This window comes from Anomaloglossus baeobatrachus, chromosome 7 (assembly GCF_048569485.1).
Source record: "Anomaloglossus baeobatrachus isolate aAnoBae1 chromosome 7, aAnoBae1.hap1, whole genome shotgun sequence".
Lineage (NCBI taxonomy): Eukaryota > Metazoa > Chordata > Amphibia > Anura > Aromobatidae > Anomaloglossus > Anomaloglossus baeobatrachus.
In genome coordinates this window covers 137,619,414-137,644,656 of record NC_134359.1, presented here as the reverse complement: position 1 = coordinate 137,644,656, position 25,243 = coordinate 137,619,414, and the positions used below count along the sequence as shown (strand labels likewise).

The 25,243-nt window shown below is 44.4% G+C and overlaps 1 protein-coding gene across 1 annotated transcript in view; it reads right to left on the bottom strand.

Annotated features, from left to right (window-relative positions):
- CREB1 (cAMP responsive element binding protein 1) overlaps positions 1–25,243 on the bottom strand; it is a 105,881-nt gene that overhangs the window by 28,670 nt on the left and 51,968 nt on the right. Inside the window, exons 2-4 of the mRNA XM_075317721.1 lie at positions 8,861–8,979; positions 4,486–4,632; positions 692–792 (exon numbers count right to left, since the gene is read on the bottom strand). Of these exons, the coding sequence (XP_075173836.1) occupies positions 692–792; positions 4,486–4,632; positions 8,861–8,971 (359 nt within the window). The 5' untranslated portion in view covers positions 8,972–8,979. The remainder of the gene's footprint in view (positions 1–691; positions 793–4,485; positions 4,633–8,860; positions 8,980–25,243) is intronic.

Genomic DNA, 25,243 nt, shown 5'->3' with positions numbered 1-25,243 from the left:
TATTGGAATTTTAAGTGTTTGTAAAAACAGAAACTTTAAAAAAAATCTCCATTTATATGTATCATTTAATAAAAAGAAAAAAAAGTTAATTTAAAAATTCAACTCGATTGTTGCAGGTGTGCGCTCATTTTCACATACATCTGTTGCTTTTTGGTACATAAAATTTGAACAGAACTTGTCAGCATCATTTTGTTAAGTAAAGACATAGTTGTAATGGGGCTGTAATATTGAATAAATTGTTAGCTTTGGTGAAGAAATTCGCTTTGTTGTTGTTTAATCAATATTTGAAGTCTTCTGCTAATTAGATTTGGGTGCTCAGGTGTGAGACGGTAACACTGGGTGTTCTCCTCCCTGTCCGTGATTCCCTAGCCCCTCCGCCTGCCTCTGGTCTGTGAATGACAGGTCACTAATGAGATTTCATACAGAATAGGTCATTCACAGACTGGAGGCAGGCAGAGGAATCAATGATCAGGAGGAAAAGACCTGCCCCTCTGCACCGAAATCTAATTATTAGAAAACTTGACAAGTTGATTATGGAATAACAATGCGGATTTCTTCACCAAATGTAACAATGTAATCAGTATAACACAGCTATTACACATGTCTTTACATTGCAGTATAAAACTGTGCAGACAGGTTCTATTGAAAGGAAAGGAGAACACCTTCGATATTAGGAGAGCTATTTTGATACCTGTATGATGGCCGTCGTGACAAAATTTCTCTGCGCTTCTGAGAGTCTGTAACACTGTCTACTGATTCTTGGGAATCTTCACTTTCTGCAATGGTGGAAATCTGATCACAAAATAAAGATTAGTGGATATTAATGTGCATTGCATAAACTTTTTAGGAGCATAATTCTCTTCAATGCTCTGTTCGCGTAATGTTTTACTTCAAGTCATTGGAAGATGTAAGCTACTGTATGAGCAAAGCTGCGGGTTATATTTGGAGACACATTTTAAATGTGCAGACAAAATACGTGTGAGCAAAGATGATCGAATCCATGAAGATTCAAATTTACCAAGTTGTGCAGATTTTACATGGAAGTTCAATTTGCAGCAAATTGAAAGTTCCTTATTATGCGAGCTGTGGTGTTTCCAAACAAAGAAATAATAAATGTAGGAAGTATTAAAAAAAAAACCCAAAAACTAAAAAATAATAATAATACTCACCTCACCCGTCTCACCATCTGGTTCGCCGTGCCTCCTTTTAACTTCTCTTGTTGCACGCATCCTCTTCAATCCTGGCTGTGTCTTCCCACTCAACAAGATCTCAGATGTCCCAGTAATGTCTGAGACCTGGTGGAGCCAGAACCTAGGCCGAAGAGGATGCCCGTGCAACAAGGACAAGTGACAAAAAAAAGGGTCGTGGAGAGACAGATAGCTTGCTGCTGGGACAATGAGGGAAGCAAGAGATTATACCGTATTTTTCGGACTATAAGACGCACTTTTTACCCTCAAATGTTGGAGGAAAGTGTGGGGTGCGTCTTATAGCATGGTTGTAGGGCTGCAAGGAATGAGGGTGCTGCAGTGGAGCGGGTCACCGGTGGGACAAGCAGGCTGTAGCAGCGCCTGCCGTGACCACGTGGACCCGCTCATTTCATATGCACGCGGGGGGGGGGGGGGGGGGGGGGGGGGGGGGGGGTGCACGCATAGTAAAGAGCCAGCCTGCGTGATCACCCCTGGCAACTACAGCCTGGAGTGATCATGTGCGGCTGTATTCACTGCCCCCGCGCATAATCTTCAGTGTGGGGGCCAGTGAATAAGTACGGTATACTCACCGTTCCCCTGCAGCATCGCGATGTCCTCCTGTCTGCTGCCAGTTGATCTGTGTAGAGAACGGTGAGCACAGGGAGGACATCATCGCTGTGCGCACCGCTAGTCTCCACACACATCAGAGAGCGGACAAACAGGAGGACATAACAATGATGCAGGGGACGGCTCCACACAGGTCAGCGGCGCTACTGCTAACACAGAGGAAAACGAGCGATGCTGCAGGATGTGAGGAAAGGTAAGTATAAACGTTTAGTTTTTTTCTGTGCCATAGGATACAGGCCATATACTAGGATGGGGTATATAGCAGGATGAGGACATATACAAGGATGGGGGTATATAGCAGGATGTGGTATATTATGAGCAGAATTGGGGTATATAGCAGGATGGGGTATTTATCAGGATGGGGGTATATAACATGATGGGGGTATTTAGCAGGATGAGGGACATATATACAAGGATGGGGATCATATACAAGGCAGCAGGATCATTACCAGGATGGGGTACCTTAGTAGAGAATTTGGGGACATTACCCACATAACAGTGTGAGCAGCAGATCCCCGCTCCATAACAGTGTGTCATGACCACATTTTTTTATTAATATTTTATTTTCCAGCTCTAAAACCAGAGTGCGTCTTATAGTCCGAAAAATACGGTATATTATATACATATATATTTTTTTTTTTTTTAAAACAGTTGGCCTGGCCGTCTTCAGCAAAATGGCAACCACAGCTGAGATTTTGCTATATTTGCGCAAATTCTAATTAAAAACTCCTGTATTTTGGAGAATGCTACTGTTTTTTAAAACTTTGAGAATTCCACTGGAATAAACCTGCTCATCTGTAGATGGGAACAGTCTTAGAAAAGAAGTAAAATTAATGTCAGAAAAAATAAAAAAAAACAAAACAAGATGAAAATGAAATAATATAACACTCCCAATGGTGTTATACAGCCTCTTAATGCCACAGCCATTTTTCACCTTCCTGACCAGGCCAAATTGTTCAAATCTGACATTTCACTTTATGCGGCAGTAAGGTTGGACTGCTTCTATCCCATTCATTTGGAGATTGTAAAATGTGTCACAAAAACAACCTTGGAATCACTGTGTTAGTGGTACATTTAATCAGATATGATTTATGCTCATTTATGAAACTATCTGAAATTTAGAAACTGTTATGCCCTTATCTCATTTCAGAGATGGCTAGTCTTGATTTTTTCCTATCCTTTCTTAGGCCCTGTGCGCACTTGCTGGTTTTTGCTGCGGATTTCCTGCATGTTACGTTCATAACATCTCTGCAGTGATTCACCAGCAAAACCTATGGGGAAAAAAAATGCTGTGCGCACTATGCAGATTTTGACAGCTACATGTTTTGCTGCGGGATTCCCACAGCAAAAACAATTGCATGTAACTTCTTTTCCGCACGTCGCTGCGGGATTTCACTCCATTGACTGCCATGTAATCGTGAAATCCTGCATGGAATAACGCAGGCAGAAAATTCTGTGCGGTTCATTGCGTTTTCCTGCATTATTCCCTCCGGTATTTCGCGGTTTACCTGCGGTAATGTACATCGCTTGCCTGCGGTTTGCAGGGAAGTGATGTCATTATGACAGGAAGAGGAAGCGGAGCAGAGAGTAAACACACACACACATCAGACACAGACATATAGAATACACAGACATAGAACACATACATATCGCACACACACAGATCACACTCACACACAGACAAATAGAATGCACATACAAATCAAACGGACATATAGAAAAAAAAACACGTGGGCTCCGCCGTATTTTTACCGTCCAGCCGAGGTAAGCACACAGCGGCGGCCCAGTATTCTCAGGATAACCCCCCCCCCACCCTCCAGCAGCCGAGAATATCAGCCGCAGCTGCCCCGGGACTGTCGCATCCATTATGCGGCAGTACCGGAGTGTCCCCGGCTCTTCCTGCTGCCGTGATGCGGTGGCAGTCAGGGTAATATAAGGAGTTAATGGCGGCGGATCGCCGCCACTAAGTCCAGGCTTGATCATGGCAGCATCTATGAGAAAGCTGACATGATCAACCCGTAAATAAAGTGAAAAAACACACACCGAAAAATTCTTTATTTTAAATAAAACACAAAAAAGCCCCTGGTTCACCCCTTTCTTAACCCCCCCACCCCACCGAAACACACAGCTCCGGCATAATCCACGTCCTGCGATGCTTGCATCCAGCCGCGACTGACACATACTGAATGCAGCCTCGTAACGAGACAGCAGAGGTTATTACAGGGCATTTCCCACGGCCCGTAATGTGAACAACGCATTACTGCTCAGGAGAAATGCAGCGTGTGCTCACAGGTACTCTATCTATCCTTCTGTCTATCCTTCTATCTATTCTTCTGTCTATTTATCTATCTGCTATCTATCTCAGAAGGAAATTACTTTTTTTTTTCAATGTGCTTTATTGCATTGAATGCAGTAAAGCACATGTACCAACCCGCTTGCGGCAAAACCGCGAACAATACCGTGGTAAAACCGCAGCAAACTGCATGCGGTTTTCAGGTGTGGTTTGCCGCGTTTTTTTACCACGGGTGCAGTAATCTTTCAGACCGGAGCAATGTTTAGGGAATGCCATATAAATATATATGGGATGGCATCATCTGGTATACACAGTCCATTAACAGCCCTGCAAAATGTATAAGACAATGAATAACAACAATAGAGGAAATGGACTCACTTGCACTGTCTGCACTTGCGGAGACTGTATGACAGATGGCTGTGCAGCTTGAATAACTCCGTGTACCTGTACCGTCTGTCCATTTGGAAGCTGGACTAATGTAACAGTTGGGGCAGATGATGTTGCGTGTGCGGCTGCCATGGAAACCTAAGAAAATTGCAACAATTCTATTATGGTAAAACATATAATTTCGTTTTTACTCTTATACATGTGACTAATTGGCAAAATTACTTAAAGAGTACCTGCACAAAACCTCTGACACCTTAAATGACATGTCAGCAGTTTTATCAGTGTGGATCTGGGTGATGTGATCCCCACCATGCACTAATCCATGCACCATGAGAAATGCTCAGCCGACTGCTCCTATTCTCAGAGACAAAACACAGGTATGAAAAGAAAGCCTAAGTCTGTCTTTAGATATTGAGGAGAGAGAGATCAATCAACTGAGCAAATGTGCCCCATTATGTTACCAATCTGTGGGCATCTCTGGAACTGGATCCATGAGTGTCAAAACATTTCACAATGTTTTCTGGTTTTATTTAAAGCCTAATCACTTTTATAATAAGTTACACAACTTTTAATACACTTTGTTTCAATTCTGCTTTATGCTCAAGACTGAGTGATGCGTGAATCAGGATACTGTTTGTTCAGTTCGGTTTTCCCCAGCTCCAGTCCTCAAGACCCACCAACAGATTATGATTTCATGACTGAGCAGGTGATGGATCATCATCAAGGCATCAGACATTGCTGCACGTTCTCTGATCTGTGCAGTAACAAGGAAATCCTGAAAACATGACCTGCTGGTGGGTCTTGAAGACTGAGGTGGCAGAACACTGGTTCAGATCATCACTTTTGTTTCAATAAAGTATCTTCATTTTATAGCTTGTGTGCTAAATGCCAATCACTATTAACAGAAGCTGTTGTCTCATCCTTATATTACCTTGGCACTCAGATGACATTAAAATAATAAAGACAATTATTTGAGGAACTCCAAACAGTATCAGCACAGAGGTTTCGGTCCCCAATGGACCGTCATCAGTATGCCATGGGTAACTGAAGAGAATAGTCTCAAGGAGAACCACCACTGTATGAGCGCTCACACATTACAATGGTGGATGCCGCAATGTGTTCTCCCTGAGACTCTTCAGTTACCCATGGCACGCTGATGAAGATCCATTGAGGACCAAAACATCTGTGCTGGTACTGTTTGGATTTCCTAAAATAAATTGTCAAAATTATTTTCATTTCATCTGAGTGCAAAGTTATTCTCTACACGGTTTATGGGACTGGATCTCAATTGTGCACTGCTTACAGAAGTGCCGTGTTTTCTATACCAATCTTATAGTGCCACCCTAACATGTGAGACACTGGGAGTTTCCTTCATCAGAAATTTGCTTTTTGGGGGAACCTATCTCTAGTAACAGAAGCAGAGATGGATTTCAGGGCATGGGGCAGGACATTGCTTCTGCTGTGAGCAGCCGTACACAGAGCAGAACACAGAAAGGAGGATTTTTGCTTAGGACTGCCATCCCATTGTTCACTGTAGTAGTAGCCAGGGAACTAGTTGCAGTATGTATAGTCCTGGCAGACTAGGTAACCTCTCACTGAATGCGTGGATGACTGGTAATTGTGCAGCAGCTTATGGGCTCACTGCATGAAAATAACAAGTACGTGCTATAAAAATATTCAGGATATAATCAAAGGAAAGTGGATGCCTATGAATTTAACTCATAGTTTGATAACATAACAAGTACACTATGTTTCAAATGGCATCAACATGTTGATGCACTGGTCCTGAAGAAGAGGTATATCCTCGAAACGCGTAGACCGATGGAATAAAAGAATACGTTTATAACATCAACGTGCTACATCTTCATTTTGGCTGATGTGCGGCATTAACCCCCTATTCACTCTGATTTGTATGTATATTAACATAAAGGAAATCTGTCACCAGGTTTTTGCTCCCCCCACCTGACAACAATATAATGTAGAGACAGAGACCCTGATTCCAGTGATGTGTCACTTGCTGAGCTGTTTGCTGTCATCTTGATAAAATCAATGTTTTCTTTGCTGCAGATCTAGCACTTATACAGAGCTCAGGAATATGCTGCACTAGCTGGCTAAAGAAAACAGGTTAGCTAGTTGAAAAATGATTGATTGCTCTCAGTGGGACAAACAAAATGATAATCCTGTAGTTGCGATACCTTTGGATAGCTAACAAAAAATAAAATGAATGATGTTACAAAGCAAGCTTTCAAGACTCCTCAGGTATTTTCATCAGGCATGGTATAACAAAGTATCTGAAGAAACACAAATATATACACAGAGCAGAAAGTGTAATAAATGGACATTTAAATAAACAAACACTGAGCTTAAGGCCCAGTCACACTAAACAACTTACCAGCAATCCCAACAATGATACAACCTGATAGGGATCGCTGGTAAGTGGCTAGGAGGTTGCTGGTGAGATGTCACACTAAGCGACGCTCAAGCGATCCCACCAGCAACCTGACCTGGCAGGGATCGCTGGAGCGTCGCTACATGTGGGAGTGATGCTGCGCTTGGTAACTAAGGTAAATATCGGTTAACCAACCCGATATTTACCTTGGTTACCAGCGCACACCGCTTAGCGCTTGCTCCCTGCACACCTAGCCACAGTACACATCGGGTTAATTACCCGATATGTACTCTGCTACGTGTGCAGGCAGCAGGAGCCGGCTTCTGCGGACGCTGGTAACCACGGTAAACATCAGGTAACCAAGAAGCCCTTTCTTTGGTTACCCGATATTTACCTTCGTTACCAGCGTCCGTCGCTCTCATGCTGCCAGTGCCGGCTCCCTGTTCCCTGCACTCCTAGCCACAGTACACATCGGGTTAATTACCCAATGTGTACTCCAGCTACGTGTGCAGAGAGCAGGGAGCCGGCACTGACAGTGTGAGAGCGGCGGACGCTGGTAACGAAAATAAATATCGGGTAACCAAGGAAAGGACTTCTTGGTTACCCGCTGTTTACCGTGGTTACCAGCGTCCGCAGAAGACGGCTCCTGCTGCCTGCACATTTAGTTGTTGCTCTGTCACACACAGCGATGTGTGCTTCACAGCGGGAGAGCAACAACTAAAAAAATGGTCCAGGACATTCAGCAACAACCAACGACCTCACAGCAGGGGCCAGGTGGTTGCTGGATGTCACACACAGCAACATCGCTAGCAAGTTGTGCCTAAGCAGCGATGTTGCTAGCGATGTTGCTTAGTGTGACGGTACCTTTACAGAGAATCCTTAATTAGCTTAGATTAGTGGTGTGAAAGTTTTATTGTCCCAATATCCATGTAAGATCAGAGGCCTGGTGCCCTAGCAGCCTCTGGAGCAGACTCCTCAGAGTCATAAATCCTCATGACAGCTTTAGTCCTGTGTGGACAGAAACAAACACTGATCAATGTGTATTCCCCAGACCCTTCCATGATTTTGTGAACTGAAGGTTTTTTAATATGACAACTTTCATGTGGTTTATGTTGTGTCCTGGAGCACAGAAATGTTTGGCCACAGGTAAATGGGTTTATTTATGGTCTGTAATTGTGTGACGATGAGCCCTCATCCTTGCTCTCAGTCTCTGTACTGATTCCAGTAAATGAAACACTGCTGGAATCAGGATCTTTGACCCTACATTATGCTGCTTTCAGATTAGGTAACAAAACCTGGTGACAGATTCCTTTTAAGGAAACCCAACATATATAAAAGGTTTATGAATTAAAGCAAAGTATATCAGAAAGTTGCACAACTTTCATTTGTGATAAAACAACATTACATAAAACTGAAATGCTCTCAAAGTGAACCTGTCAGGTGCAATATGCAGCCAGAACCATGAGCAGTTACTAATTCCAGCCTAACTGTCCCTGTATACACTAACATAGAAAAAGGGATTTTTAGAAAAAGTATTTCTACAGATCTTTCATCTTATGCTAATGAGCGCAGGAACTATTCCCACGGGTGTTATATCCCCCGACTGGCCGCGATTCTAAATGCCCCGACACTTTCAGTCAGTAGACCTCTCTGAAGCCGGGACGCGTACACCCGGCTTCATACTGCGCATGACGAGAAGTGCCCAGCATTCAGAAGCTCGGCAGTCGGGAGATATAATGCTCTTGTGACTAGTCCCCGTGCTCATTAGCATAAGATAAAAGAGCTTTAGAAATACTTTTTCTAAGATCTCTATCTATGCTAGTGTATACAGGGACAGTTAGGCAGGGATTAGTAACTGCTCGTGGTTCTGGCTGCATATTACACTTGACAGGTTCCCTAAGTGAAAAAGGATTAGAAAATATTACCTTCACTTTTTTTTTTAAGAGAGAGAAAAAAAAAAAAATTCTAACAGTGTACCTGTGCTAATGTTGCAATCTGGGGTTGGGTTTGAATAGTCATTTGCTGGGCTTCTGCCTCCGTCACAGCCCCATCTCCACTCTGCGTCTCTGCTCCAGATTCCATGGTCATTTAGTTACCTAAAAGTAGATAAACATGAGAATTGTTACTAAAAAATGTAAATATATTTGCTTTATGACTGCTGAACTGGCATATATTCATATTTTGTCAGATGTGCCTTATCACCTAGCTGGAATTGTTTTTTTAAGTAAATAACTATGAGTCAAAGTAATTCTAAAAAAAAATAATTCTAATGTTACTAATTTTAAACCATTTAGATATGCATAATAAATGCAAAAATTTAGTTTATGAAAGTTCTCTCCATGTTAAAATTCAACTGCATCCTAACCTGCACCATTATCTGAAAACCAGCACAATTCCAACCTGGTCAGAAGACACCTGCTCATATACTGGTTTTCTTTGTTCTTATTGTACTGTGCATATTACAGATTCAGACTGAAGGCAACAAAACCACAAACACATATGGAAACAAGAGTAAAGAGTGTGAAACAAACCAGAATGTGTGTAAAAGCCTCATATTCCTCAGTGTCCCCACCCCATTAGTATTCTCTGATACAGCTTTATCAGATAGTGCCGTTGTCCAGAGTGCCCCCTCCCCCTGTTTGATGTATACACTTCTGCAATAAAGCAACTTTGGATCAAGTGAGTGCTGCCAGCTCTATTCATTGACGAACTTTATCAGGTAGCCGCCTGGAATGACTTTCCAACAGACTTGAAGGAGTTTACAATAATGCTTAACATTTGCTGTCTGCTTTGTCTTTACAGTGTGGTTCAATAATTCACACATCTAATTTGGGTTGAGGTCGCAGGGATAATTGGTAAGGTGGGTCATGTCATCTGAGGCAGCACTCCATTCCTCTTCTTCTTGGTCAAATACCCTTCCATAGCCTGGAGGTATTAATTTTGGGTAATCAACCACAGAACACCTCCAGGCTACATGTTTGTTGCAACAAAAATGATGGTCCAACTAAGTGGAAACCAGCTTGGATGGTATGTTGTTGCAGAATGATATGGTAGTCATGCCGGGAAAATGGTGCCTTGAATTTGGCATAAATGACCAACACCAGCAAAGCACCCTACACCATCACATCTTCCGCTGCATGCTTGTTACCAACAGACATGGAGAAACAATGCACTCAACATTTTTGCATCTTGCAAAGACTTGGCGGTTGGTATAAAAAAATCTCACATTTTCACCAATTAGTCCTGAGCATAGATTTCAGAAGATCTAATGTGTAGTCTTTCTGTTGATTGGCACAAACAAACAAAAAAAAAAAAAAAAGGAAAAAAAAGGAAAAAAAAGTCTCTTCTTATTGTCTTCAGTAGTGGACGATGGTAATTACAGCAATTCAACCATAAAGACAGCTGATGTTAAGATATGTCTGCTACTTGAAGTGTGTCATGATGGTGGTTATCTCAGTTGCGATCAATTTTGTGGTTTTTGAGGTAACTCTGATGAACTTAAGGCCCCGTCACACTAAGCAACATCGCTAGCAACATCGCTGCTAATGAACAACTTTTGTGACGTAGCAGCGATGTTGCTAGTGATGTCGCTGTGTGTGACATCCAGCAACAACCTGGCCCCTTCTGTGAGGTCGTTGGTTGTTGCTGAATGTCCTGGGCCATTTTTTAGTTGTTGCTCTCCCGCTGTGAAGCACAGATCGCTGTGTGTGACAGCGACAGAGCAACAAATAAATGTGCAGGCAGCAGGAGCCGGCTTTTGCGGAGGCTGGTAACCACAGTAAACATCGGGTAACCAAGAAGCCCTGTCCTTGGTTACCCGATATTTACCTTTGTTACCAGCCTCCGCCGCTCTCACTGTCAGTGCCGGCTCCTGCTCTGTGCACATGTAGCTGCAGGACACATCGGGTTTATTAACCCGATGTGTGCTGTAGCTAGGAGAGCAAGGAGCCAGCGCTAAGCATTGTGCGCTGCTCCCTGCTCTGTGCACATTTAGCTGCAGCACACATCGGGTAATTAACCCGATGTGTGCTGTAATTAGGAGAGCAGGGAGCCAGCGCAAAGCGGTGTGCGCTGCTCCCTGCACGTGTAGCTGCGTGCGCTGGTAACCAAGGTAAATATCGGGTTGGTTACCCGATATTTACCTTAGTTACCAAGCGCAGCATCTTCCACGTGGCGCTGGGGGCTGGTCACTGGTGAGATCACCAGCAACTCGTGTAGCCACGCTCCAGCGATCCCTGCCAGGTCAGGTTGCTGGTGGGATCGCTGGAGCGTCGCAGTGTGACATCTCACCAGCAACCTCCTAGCAACTTACCAGCGATCCCTATCGTTGTTGGGATCGCTGGTAAGTTGTTTAGTGTGACTGGACCTTTATCCTCTGCATCAGAGGTAATTCTCTTTCCTGGGGCAGGCCTCAAGAGCTAGTTTTATTATATGGATTGATGGTTTTCATGACTGCACTTGAGGATAAAAGATTGACAACATTCATATCAAAGGAATGATGGACTGTTTTTCATTACTTAAATTAGTGGTTCTTGTCATATTCTGGTCTGGAAAAGTTGTGGAATAGGGCTAAGCATTAAAAACCACCCCTTGCCTCTGCAAAACATACCTGAAGGACAGTGATTCTACAAATGAACTTGTGACATGGCATACCTGTTCATTATGAACCATTCCAGGTGACTAGCTGTTGAAGCTGCGTGAGTGAATGCAAAGGGTGTGAAAAATTGACAGAGAAAAAAAAAGGTGGGTATTTTGGAGAATCTGGTTTCTTGACTCCTTGTTCATTCATGGTTTTGTCGCCTTTTGTCCGAATCTATATTCCTTTCATTGATGGCTCCATCCTCGTGACATCAGCGCAGATGTCTTTGAAGTGCAGGGCATTCATTTGAAGGATCCAGGCTCAGAATGACTATCAAACGTAATGAGCTGAGGTGTATAAAGCTGAGCCTCACCAAGCTCACTGCACATGGCAAACATTCTGAGCCTGGCTCCCATAAGGCTACATGCGCACGCTGCTTCTTTTTCGTGCTCACAAAATGCAGCCAAAACTGCAGCCAAAACTGCAGCCAAAACTGCACCGTGTCAGAGAGAGCCTGGAAATGTCACAAAAAATGTAGGTGCTTTTTTGGTGCATTTTTGCTGCTTTTTTGGTGCGTTTTTGGCTGCAGTTTTGTCAACAATTGTTTCATGTATTTTTCAGTTCAAACAAGCCCATAAAGCTTGTTGAATTGGAAAAAAAAAAAATTAGAAATAAATAATTAAAAAAAACGGCGTGCAGTCCCCCCCAATTTTAATGCCAGCCAGATAAAGCCATACGGCTGAAGGCTGGTATTCTCAGGATGGGGAGCTCCACGTTATGGGGGGCCCCCCACCCTAACAATATCAGTCAGCAGCCGCCCAGAATTGCCGCATACATTATATGCGACAGTTCTGGGACTGTACTCGGCTCTTCCCGATTTACCCTGGTGCGTTGGCAAATCGGGGTAACAAGGAGTTATTGGCAGCCCATAGCTGCCAATAAGTCCTAGATTAATCATGTCAGGCGTCTATGAGACACCCTCCATGATTAATCTGTAAGTTACAGTAAATAAACACACACGCCCGAAAAAATCCTTTATTAGAAATAAAAAACACAAACACATTCCCTCATTACCAATTTATTAACCCCGACAAAGCCCTCCATGTCCGGCGTAATCCAGCATGCTCCAGCGTCGCATCCAGCAGTGCTGCATGGAGGTGACTGGAGCAGCAGACACCGCCGCTCCGGTCACCTCCATGCAGCTAATGAAGACAGCCGCGCGATCAGCTGAGCTGTCACCGAGGTTACCCGCGGCCACCGCCGAATCCAGCGGTGGCCGCGAGTAACCTCTGACAGCTCAGCTGATCGCGCTACAGCGTGGAGCCGGCGGCAGGAGCCTGGAGCCGGCCGGCGGCAGGAGCGTGGAGCCGGCCGGCGGCAGGAGCGTGGAGCCGGCCGGCGGCAGGAGCGTGGAGCCGGCGGCAGGAGCGTGGAGCCGGCCGGCGGCAGGAGCGTGGAGCCCGGGACTTTCAGCGGCGGCGGCGGTGGCGGTGAGAGGGGTCCATCATCTCCCCTGTGCGGGACCGCGGTACTTCGGGGAACACGTGGAGGACGGGACTATCAGCGGCGGCGGCAGCGAGAGGGGGATGGACATTGGCAGCTGAAAACATTGATTTTTCCCTCTCGCTGCCGCCGCTGCTGATAGTCCCGTCCTCCACATCATCTCCCCTGTGCGTGCACGCTGGGGACAGTGGTACTTCGGGGAACACGTGGAGGACGGGACTATCAGCGGCGGCAGCAGCGAGAGGGAAAAATCAATGTTTTCAGCTGCCAATGTCCATCCCCCTCTCGCTGCCGCTGCTGATAGTCCCGTCCTGCACATCTTCTCCCCTGGGGACAGCGGTACTTCGGGGAACACATGGAGGACGGGACGGGACCACTTGCCTGACCTCACTTCCTGACAAATCACCTGCGTTTTTGCTAGCAAAAACGCAGGTAAAAGGCAGGTAAAATGCACCACTTTTGATTAGCATGCATTTTTCCTGCGTTTTTGATGCCCTCATTGATTTCAATGGGTGACAAATGTTGACAAAAACGCAGGAAGAATGAACATGGTGCATTTTTTTTGTCACAAACTTTTGACAAAAAAAACGCTGACAAATAAACTGCAGTGTGAGCATGACAAATCTGACTTCTCATAGACTTTGCTGGGAAGTCAGATGTCAGAAAGTTCTGCTGACAAAACTGCAGCCAAAAAAGCAGCAAAAAAGCAGGAAAAAAAGCAGCGTGCGCATGTAGCCTTAGTGTTATGTGCTAGATTTCAAAAACGTCTCCAGAATGGAGCAATCAATAAAAGAATTAATGATTTTTCAAAAAGTGATTTGCCAGGGTACGTACCTCTTTTATGACTCCGGGTAATTATGTACCCCTACTACATACAGAGAAGTGATGCCAAAGAAGCATTTTGAGACTACTGCCCTTCCAGCATTTTTACAGTAAGGCTATGTTCACACTTCCGTTATTTTGTATCTGTCACAATGTGCTCCTCTGAGAAACAACGTAATCCGTTTGACGGATTCTGTTTCCCATAGACTTGTATGAGTGGCGGATTGTAACTGATGACCTTGCGTTGCACCCGCCGCCATCAGTCGTTTACTGACTGACCATTGGGCGGGAGGGATGCAGAATGCAACTTTTTTTGTAGCGGCAAAAAAACGCACCAGTCATGATTCCGTCGTAATCCGTCAGGAGGCATAATGTGTGTCAATGGCGCAGGATTCCGCTGTCATGCGTCAGGGGACGGATTCCAGTGCAGGATTCCATCCCGCTCTACTGGCAGGTAAATCGTCTGAAATCATGCCTGCTCTCTCAATCGTCTGAAATCTCTCTCTCTCGGTCTCTCTCTCATCAGAACATTTCCAAAGACTAAACCCAAACTAATTCATGCTCTGAAGTCTTAGAATTTTTGCCTAGAAGGAGGGCCCAATCTATCTAAAGTAGGAATTGTCAGATACTCATTATGTAAATTATAGGATTAGGAGATGAAATTTACTTAAAAATTGTTCCTCAAATGCAATCATCTCCCACCTTCCCCTTCCTACAAACAAATGTCTTTGTTGCTATAGCTATTTTGATTTTTTTTTTAAACTTTTTCCCTCATTGCTTTTTGCATCATTCACTGTGCAGTAAAACGCCACATTTAGTTTATATTTTCAGCCAGTATGGTTATTGCTATATCAAATTTATAGTCATGAGAAAAACTAAGTACACCCTATTTGAATTCTATAATTTTACATACCTAGACCTAATAATGAAACAAAACAAAAAAAAACAACACAGTACATCTGGTCCTAGGAAGGTTTTAAACCTAGGTAAATATAACCTCAGAAGGACAACACATGACAAATTACAGTGTCATGAAAGTAGGGTTTATATTGATCCAAACCCATACTGGCAGGGAATACAGTTTGTGACAAAAAAAAAAAAAAGATATATCCCAAAGAAGGACCATCAATATGAAATCAGTGTAGGGGGGGGTGTGCTGTTCAGCTGCGACTACAGTGTAGTGGCCGTGTTCTCCACATCTGCACAGCCGCACATTTGAAAAGAATCACACCAGCTCTGTAGTCCCTGGCAGTGGCTGGTTCCATAGAAAGTAAGTACCGTATTTTTCGCTTTATAAGACGCACTTTTGTTCACCCAAATTTTGGGGGAAAGTAGGGGGTGTGTCTTATAATCCGAATATACGGGGGGGGGGATATATTATATATATATATATATATATATATATATATATATACACACACACACACACACACACACTGCAGGGTCCAGGGGAGGTGGGGGCAGCTCTGGAGCGCTGCTGGGGGCAGGTGAAAGCTGTGTGCGTCAGGGTTAGATCTCCTGCTCCAGCTCATATAATATGCACTGCCGCTGTCCATCACCGTGGTGCTGAAACCGCACCGCAGAGATGGGCTGATGCAGCGGCGTATATTATATGGGGCAGCGGCGCATATTATATGTGCCTGCGCCCCCTTGTGATGGCACATGCCCCACGTGTTAGATATGGCCCCCATGCTGCTGCTCATCCTAAAATAAAAAAGCTTTACTTACCCCCTCCAGTGTTTCTCCCCGGTGTCCCTGCTTCCACTGTGATCAGGCACGGAGAGATGATATTACTCTGCTGTGCCGATCACATGACCGGCACAGAGAGCCAGGAAGTGGAGGAGGAGCAGAAGCACGGAGGGAGACACGAGGAGGGACAGTGCTGAGAAGGTAAGGAAAGAGTGTTTTATTTTACTATGGGCAGCAGCATGGGGGCGATATCTAACACAGGGGAGGTGTGTCATCTATAGGGGCCATGGGCAGCACAGAGGGACGTGTGCAATCCATAGGGGGCCATAGGCAGCACAGGGGAACGTGTGCAATCCATAGGGGGCCGTAGGCAGCACAGGGGAACATGTGCAATCCATAGGGGGCCGTAAGCAGCACAGGGGGACGTGTCCCATCCATAGGGGGCCATGGGCAGCACAGGGGGACGCGTGCCATCCATAGGAGACCTGTGGCAGCTGTAGGAGACCTGTGCCAGCTGTAGGGGACGTGTGCCAGCTATAGGAGACGTATGCCAGCAATAGGAGACTTGTGCCAGGCTGCCAGCAATAGGGGATGTGTGCCAGCAATAGGGGATGTGTACCATCAATGGGGGACATGTGGCATCACTGGCGGACGTGTGCCAGCACAAGGAGGCTATATTCAATATAAGGGGGCCATATCCAGATTAAGGGGGCTAATTTTAGGATGGGGGGCTATGAGGGACATATACCCTATATGATTTGTTAGACGAACACTGGCATTATAAGTTGGACCCCATTTAACATTTAAAAAAAATTCTCTTTAACTTCACCAAATTTGGGGGTGCGTCTTATAAAGCGAAAAATACGGTAGTATCCAGGTTCTAAAATGACCTGTAATATTTATTCATTCATCAGAAAGCATGACCACCTCTATACCAGAAAACGTTTGAGCAGTTTGTCAGGAGAATTAAACCGTATGTACATAAAGACAAGGTGGAAAATTATCCATGACTTAGAGAAGCAATTATTGCTGCCAATAAATGTGGGAAGGGTTGTAAGGTAATTTCCAAACAAATGTGGAGTCCACTCTACAGTGATAAGTTTTTTTACAAATGGAAAACATACATGGCAGTGGACAATTTTTCCAGGAGTGGACGTCTAGGAAATTCACCCCAGGTGTAAACCATGCTCAGAGAAATTGCAAAAGCCTCAAGGGCTACAACTCAGACTCTACAGGCCTTAGTATGTTACATTTTCATAACATAAACAGAAAAAGACTGAACAAGTATGAATTGTTTGGAAGGCTTGCCAGGAGACAGCATCTTTTGAAAAAACAAACAAACAAACAAATAAATAAAAATAAAAACAAAATACGTCAGCACAGTTAAGGTTTGCAAACATGCATCTGAGCAAAGTAGATGACTTCTAGGACAATATGTTTTGAGCAGTGTAGATGTTTGGGCCATAAAAGACGAAAAGCTGCGTTCTGAGACGCATTGTAACTGCAGAATTCATGCGTTCTTGATGCTTAGTCTGCCATGAGAAAAGCATCCAGAACGCACGTTTTTGTCAGTGCTGTCCCACTCGGCCCTGCTGCATCCACATAGACTTGCAGCAGAGCAGAACCGCACTGTCAAAAAGAGCATTGCTGGCTGCAAGACAGAGCCGAGCGATCAGAATGAACTCGGATGAACTTCACCCGACTTCATTGTGATCGCGCGGCTCTGTGCGTGTGCCGCGGCTTGATTTGCGATCACAGGTGAAGGACTCACCGGTGACCGCAAATCTCCTGAGTGACTGAAGTCAGCCGCACGATCACCGATGCCGTCACTCAGGTTACCCGCGGGCAGCTCGAGTCCTCCACCTGGGACCTGTGGCCGCGGGAAACCTGAGTGACGTCTCCGCTGACAGTGCGACTCACTTGAGTTTCTGCGTGGAGCTGACAGGAGCAGCGGTGTTCTACGGCCGCTCCTGTCAGCTTCATGTAGCAGAGCTGGATGCGTCGCGGGACCTCGTGTGGATTACACCAGACCTGGAGGGGTGTTTGGGGATTTTAATAAAGTGGTGAAAGAGGGTGTTTTTTGTCTTTTATTTCAAATAAAGGATTTTTTTGGCTGTATGTGTTTATTTACTTTCACTTACAGGTTAAACATTGGGAGTGTCTCATAGACGCCTGCAATGATTAACGTAGGACTTAGTGACAGCTATGGGCTCCTTATTACCCAGATTGCCACCGCACCATGGCAATTCTGGATAAGCCGGGTAGAGTCCCGGGACAGTTGTATCTAATGGATGCGGCAATTCCGGGCGGCTGCTGGCTGATATTTTTAGGCTGGGGGGCTCCCCATAACGTGGGGCTCCCCATCCTGAGAATACCAGCCTTCAGCCGTGTGGCTTTATCTTTGCTGGTATCAAAATTGGGGGGGTACCGCACGCCGTTTTTTTTTAAAATTATTTATGAATTTTACTGCACTACATAGACTCTCCCACCGGCGGCTGTGATTGACAGCTGTCTCACTGCAACCACTCAGCGTGGGGGGTGTCTGACTGCAACCAATCATAAGTGCCAGTGAGCGGGGAAGCATGAATACGAGATGGAATAATGAGCGGCCGGCATTTTTAAAAGCTGGAGAAGCCGCCGCAGTGTGACAGCCATGCAGCACCGCGCTGGTGATCAGTGAGTATGAGAGAGGGGGGAGAGAGCTAGACCAACAGAGAGAGAGACCGACCGACAGGGAGACAGACAGACACCGACAGAGAGACCGACACTGCAACCAAAACGCACAAAATAAGTGACATGTTGCTTTTTAGAACGCAGCGGCTTGGCAGCAGCCGAAACGCTGCGTTCTAAAATGCAACGTGGGGATAGAATTTGCACAATCTTCATAGATTGTGCTGGGGACGCATGCAGTTATGCAGCTCATCCCCAACATCACCGCAGTCCTCATCCCAGCCCTAACCCATCTCTTCAACCTATCACTAACAAGTGGTGTATTCCACTCATGCTTTAAACATGCCTCCATTACACCCATCCTCAAAAAGCCCTCCCTTGACCCATCCTCTGTGTCAAACTATCACCCCATATCCCTTCTCCCCTATGCCTCAAAACTACTGGAACAGCATGTCCATCTTGAATTGTCCTCATACCTCTCCTCCTGCTCTCTCTTTGACCTCCTACAATCTGGCTTCCGACCGCATCACTCTACTGAAACTGCCCTAACCAAAGTCACCAATGACCTACTAACCGCCAAAGCCAAGCGACACTACTCTATCCTCCTCCTCCTGGACCTGTCCTCTGCCTTCGACACAGTAGACCATTCCCTCCTACTACAGATTTTCTCATTTCTGGGCATCGCAGACTTGGCCCCATCTTGGATCTCCTCATACCTAACCGACCAAACTTTCAGTGTCTCCCATTCTCACACCACTTCCTCATCTCGCCCCTTATCTGTCGGTGTCCCCCAAGACTCAGTTCTTGGACCCCTGCTGTTCTCCATCTACACCTTCGGCCTGGGACAGCTCATAGAGTCCCACGGCTTTCAGTATCATCTCTATGCCGATGACACACAGATCTACCTCTCTGGACCTGCAATTACCTCTCTAACTAACCAAAATTCCACAATGTCTGTCTGCTATTTCATCCTTCTCTGCGCGATTCCTAAAGCTTAACATGGACAAAACAGAGTTCATTGTCTTTCCTCCTCCTCACTCATCTCCTCCAACAAGCCTTTCCATCAAACTTGATGGTTGCTCACTCTCCCCAGTCTCACAAGCTCGTTGCCTTGGAGTAACCCTTGACTCTGCTCTATCCTTCAAGCCACACATCCAAGCCCTCTTCACCTCATGCAGACTACAACTCAAAAATATCTCCCGGATCCGTGCTTTCCTTAACCAAGAATCAGCAAAAACATTAGTGCATGCCCTCATCATCTCCCGCCTCGGCTACTGCAACCTCCTGCTCTCTGGTCTCCCTTCCAACACTCTTGCAGCCCTCCAATCAATCCTAAACTCTGCGGCCCGCTTAATCCACCTCTCCCCTCGCTATTCACCAGCCTCGCCACTCTGCAAATCCCTTCACTGGCTTCCCATCGCCCAATGACTCCAGTTCAAAACATTAACCAGGACATACAAAGCCATCCACAACCTGTCTCCTCCCTACATCTGTGACTTAGTCTCCCGGTACCTACCTGCACGCAACCTCAGATCCTCACAAGATCTCCTTCTCTAATCTTCTCTCCTCTTCCCACAATCGCATACAAGATTTCTCCCGTGTCTCCCCCATAGTCTGCAACGCTCTACCTCAGCATATCAGACTCTTCCCTACAGTGGAAAGCTCCAAGAGGAACCTCAAAACCCATCTCTTCCAACAAGCCTACAACCTACAATAACCCTCAGTCCAGTACACCACTGCGCAACCAGCTCTGTCCTCACCTATTGTACCATCACCCATTTCCTGTAGACTGTGAGCCCTCGCGGGCAGGGTCCTCTCTCCTTCTATACCAGTCTGTTTTGTACTGTTAATGATTGTTGTACGTATACCCTCTTTCACTTGTAAAGCGCCATGGAATAAATGGCGCTATAATAATAAATAATAACAACTGCATGCAAATACGCAATGTGGGCACATAGCCTTAAAGAGCACCTGTCACCAAATCTATCCCCTATAAGCTGCGGCCAGCACCAGTGAGCTCCTATATACAGTATTCAAGAATGCTGTGTATAAGAGCTTACTGGTAGTGGCTGCAGGTTATAAGGGACAAGCATAACAGGAAATCTATAAGAATGAAAAGAATCAAGGTGTTGCAATGAGAAAGTGAAAGTCCTGACCTCAGCCTGATTGAAGTGTGGTGGTGGGACTTTGGGAGAGCTTTGAATAAACTAATACCCACAAATCTCAATTAACTAAAGCAAAGTTGTTAAGAGGACTGGAAATTCCCTCAGAGCGATGCGAGAGACTGGTACTACAAAAAAAACAAACAATCATTTCGGGCTATATCTGCTAAAGGCACTTCATTCTTAATTCATGGCTTATGCATACATTGTCTTTCATCTGAGGTTGCCTTTACCTAATTTTATAACCTTCTTTTTACCAGATTTTGTTATTAGGCCAATACGTAAATGAATGGAAATCAGGGAGGGAGTACTCAGTTTTCCTTGTGACTAGTTTTTTTCCCAACATATAAAAACTTGTTCCTGTTGCCATATTATTATATCCATTTCATGTTATATTTATCTTGTGGCTTTAATATTTGTAATGTCACAAGAACGCTGCATAGTCTGCCGTTATACACTGTATTTTTTTAAATGATTTAAAATAGGAAAAACATTTTGTTAAAACTTTACTTGGTCTTTTAGTGACAGACCGGCCCGGTCATGAGAATATCCTAAATGGTTGGATAGTGTATCTGCCCTGTGAGGTGACTTTTCATAGTAAGTTTTGTGTACATAATGAAGAACACTATTTGTCGCCAGTATATCTCTTGTGTGCTGCAGTTATGGCAGTTTTCCCTTTTATATTAGAAACGTCAGCATTTTCTTTGTGCACTTTTTCACTCTCCAGTTTTCCCCTCATCCATAGGTTTCTATAGGCACTACAGTTTTGCAAGCGAATAATCAGTACAGAGGATAAAAAAAATAAATAAAATGATGATAAATGGTGAAAAAGAAGCATATTTCTCTGAAAAATCAAAAAGTTTCTCTTTAAGTTTCCAGTAATGTGGGAAATACTGAGTTTTCTTACACTTCCTTTATTTCAGTATGGTATTGAAGCTTAAGTAACTGCAATGTGTATATCCTCTTGGCTGAGTGACAGATCACTAGTGACAAATATAAGGATACAGCTAAAATAAGATGAATCATACACAAACCGGGAAAGGCAAGCTGCCTGTGTGTCCGTGTGAACTATCTAGCTTATCAAGTCTGCAGTGTCTAAGAGACGAACATCGCCAGGACAGAGTATCCAAAGTCACTCTGTAGGTTCCAGAACAGTGAATGGGTCTGTTGGGATTTCTGTAGAGAGGGTTTCCCTGAGTGCTTAGCAGAGAACCTAGCCTTAAAGGGAACCTGTCAGCAGAAATTTCATAATAAACCTAAAAGATTCCCGCTCTGCAGCTCCTGGGCCGCATTCTAGAAAGGTTCCTGTTGCTATTCTGCCCCCTTTGAGAACTAAATAAATACTTTATAAAGTCTTACTTTTTGTATGCAAATATTTTTTTTCTGTACACGGGGGCGGGCTTTCTGGCGTCCGTTATTTTCCCTCCTGCTGCTTTCGCCGTCCCCCATCGCTCATTTCCATACTGAGGACGCCGCCCCGTGCTCCCGCGCATGCGCCGTGCCACTCTCGCGGTAACGTGCACTGTGCGACCGCTGGTGACATGATTACGCAGGCGTGAGATTATGGGCTGCGCTGTGATTGTCATCAGCAAGTACCCGCCCATAATCTCGTGCCTGCGCTTCCCCTCTGCCTCCACCGTTCTGCGCAAGGAAATGAGCGATGGGGGGGTGGGGGGGACGGCGTAAAGCGGCAAGAGGCAGAATAACGGATGCCAGAAAGCCTGCCCCTGTGTACAGAAAAAAATATTTGCATACAAAAAATAAGACTTTATAAACTATTTAGTTCTCAAAGGGGGCAGAATAGCAACAGGAACCTTGCTGGAATGCAGCCCAGGAGCTGCAGAGGGGGAATCTTTCAGGTTTATTACAAAATTTCTGCCGACAGGTTCCCTTTAAGGAACCAGTGACTGGGTCTGAGGTGCAGATCCACTGTGCCCGTCTGCCACATTACAATAATGCCTGCGCTGTAAGTAAGACAGCAACATCCAACCAGAACACCGCTAAGGCTGGCACTTTAAAACCGGAGGGCACATTCAGACAACAAGCAGAAAAGATTTTCTACATTTATAAGTCACTTCTACCATGCACACTTGCCCATTTGGGTATCTTTCTTTTCCACACAAGACATTCAAAGAATTTCTACTTCTTGTAACAATTTCTCAAGAATTGTGTAAATCACTTTTTACTCAGTAGGTAATCCCTGATGCATATACAGTTTGTACACACAATAGCTCTTCACTTACCCATCCTAAAGAGGAGTATATCATAATAAAACGTAAAACAATTTAAAAAAAAAAAAAAAAAAGAATGTTTTGTTTATTGTAACCAAATATTTAAAATTTATTTTAAAATATGAAAAACGATTTAAAAGTTTTGGTATTTTTAACTTTTAAATACTAGGGCGAGCAGCTGCTCACAATCAACATGAAAAGCCAGTGTACTGCTGGCTCACTTTACGACGCTGTGAAAGTGGGCGGGATCTGCTCCCATGTGTCCGGTTCACTCCTCCCCTTCTGGGTGTTTGCTGAAGGATAACTTTTAGGATCACAGTGCAGAGACATTTTGTTGGTGACTGCAGTGTGATGCGGATGCTGGACAGTGTCAATATTCATTTACCTGCTGCTGAAATTCTAAATGAAATGGCGTCCCTCCCTGCAGTACAATATAAACAATCAGGGAAAAAATACAATTCTGCCAGTTTTTGTGGATTTGTTTATGGTGTTTATTGTACGGTAAAAATTACCTGTAACATTTCTGAAGGGTTAATCATGGACAGGCATCTGTGTGCTGTCTGCTATTTTCCAAAACCATGAACTTGCATGGGTAATTTAATCCATCAGTCGGATAAAAAAAATGAACAGATCTCCGTGATTTATTGCAGATAGTGTGTCCTCAAAAAAAAAAAAAATCACCAACATGTGACTATCACCATAGACTATAAAGGGTATGTTCTTTCTGTGAGAATAATGGACTGAACATGTACGCGATTCACAGACGTCTGAATAAGACCTTAGGGCCTAATTCATAGATGCATTTGTGCGAAAGTACTAGAATAAAACATACAAATGTTTCGAATGGTACCTAAAAGTTAGTAACTTTGATTTCATGCCAGTTTTGACCAGGTATGGGATGAGCGGGGGTGGAACAGGGCGTGACCAAACCGCCTGATACATTCAAAAGATGTGGTGTGACCGGAGCAACATTCTGGCATTTACTTCTGCACGCTTACCATTAATCTTGTCATAGGAAATCTAGTCTTATTGAATCAGCAATTGTCCAGTATACAGATCTAACTGAACACATCCTACGCTCAGCTGCTTTATGCAACATTAGCTTCAGTGCATTGTAACTTACACAAAGCATGTTAGGGCATGTGCGCACGTTGCGTATTTGCATGCATTTACGCTGCGTATAGCACTGCAGTGTAAATGCATGCGTCCTGTAGATTGTGCATGATACGTGCGCACAATGCTTTTGTGAACGCAGCGATTTGGGTGCTAAAATTTTGACCCAAATCTGTGCGTTCATAAAATGAGCATGTCAATTATTCTGTGCGCTTTGGATGCAGCTCCCTCTCTGTCTATGGTGGGGGCAGCAGCCATAGCGCATGAAATCGGCTTTTTTTGTACAGAAAAACTGCATTCATTATGCAGTGTTTCTGCAGGAATTTGACACGCACATGTGCTGTCAAATCGCTGCAGAATATTCAGCAGTTATTTGCGCATGAGCCCTTATACTTCCCCAAAAAGGGTGTATTAGTGATCATGTGACCTTTACCATGCGACCTCCTAGAATCCGTGTAATCAGTTTTTATTTTCCTGATTTAATGTCTAAGACCTTTTCATTGTTTTTTATGAATTATACTCTGTGATTTTAAAGCACTAATTTGTGAACGTCCACTCCGGGAATTTTCTTATTGATGGAAATGATGCGTGTATGTGTAATGAGTGCAGTGAGAGTCATGAGTCACTGTTTTCACAGGAGCCCTGACGTCACGTGTCCGCATTTGAAACCTGACAGATGCCAGTGTCTGCTCAGGAGTGATGATACTTTCTCAATGTAAGTCTAAGAGACACAGCATGAGGCACTCTACCCTTGTTCTGAGTGCTATATACTTGCATTAAAAATAAATTTAAAAAGTGACCTCACTCCTCACAGCAACTGTGTGATTCGGAAGGTCACAAATGTAGTCCACATGATGCTGGAGCATCGCCAAAATGGCAACCAGTGGGTATATTACTGCACTTATTACACATACATAGCGTCATTGCTATCAAAGGGGGAGGAAAAATAAAGTGGCCCTTAAAGTACATGCCGAGGCAGTTCCTTTTTAGGCTTTAGGTAAAATATAAACCTTTTGTATTATTTACTCAAAATGTGTAGCCCAGGAATAAATATTTTCTACATCCCAATTCATCTGGACATTCCTGAGTCTGCTCTCAGCACATCTGACGCCAGTTTGTCCTGTTCATACATGTTATCCTGGTGGACCTCTTCTCCTGAGAACTGGAGGACTGCAGCAGCCCTAAGTGCTATGTTTAGGTATGCACAACAGGAACAGGAGAGCAGCGGACACTACACTAAAGACATTTAATGCTGTTCCTACCCTACTACCCCATAGTGCACCACATTTCATCTATAGCTATAAAGTACAATGTAGTATAAAAAAAAAATCTCAGTAATGCTTCTACATATCCTATTGATTCTAAGTTGTTACCACATAATGAGACCTGTCAGATCTGAAAAATGGGGCTTGGTCACAGTGACCAAATTGGCAGGGTCACAAAGGTGTTGAGAAAAAAAATAGAATAGTTAATAGTAATATTTGTACAAAAAGATCTTCCACTAAACAAGGAAGAAAAGAGTATCAGATGATAACCCTAACACCTCCCAACCCCAAAACACCCAACATTTCATTGATTCCCCTTGGTGCTC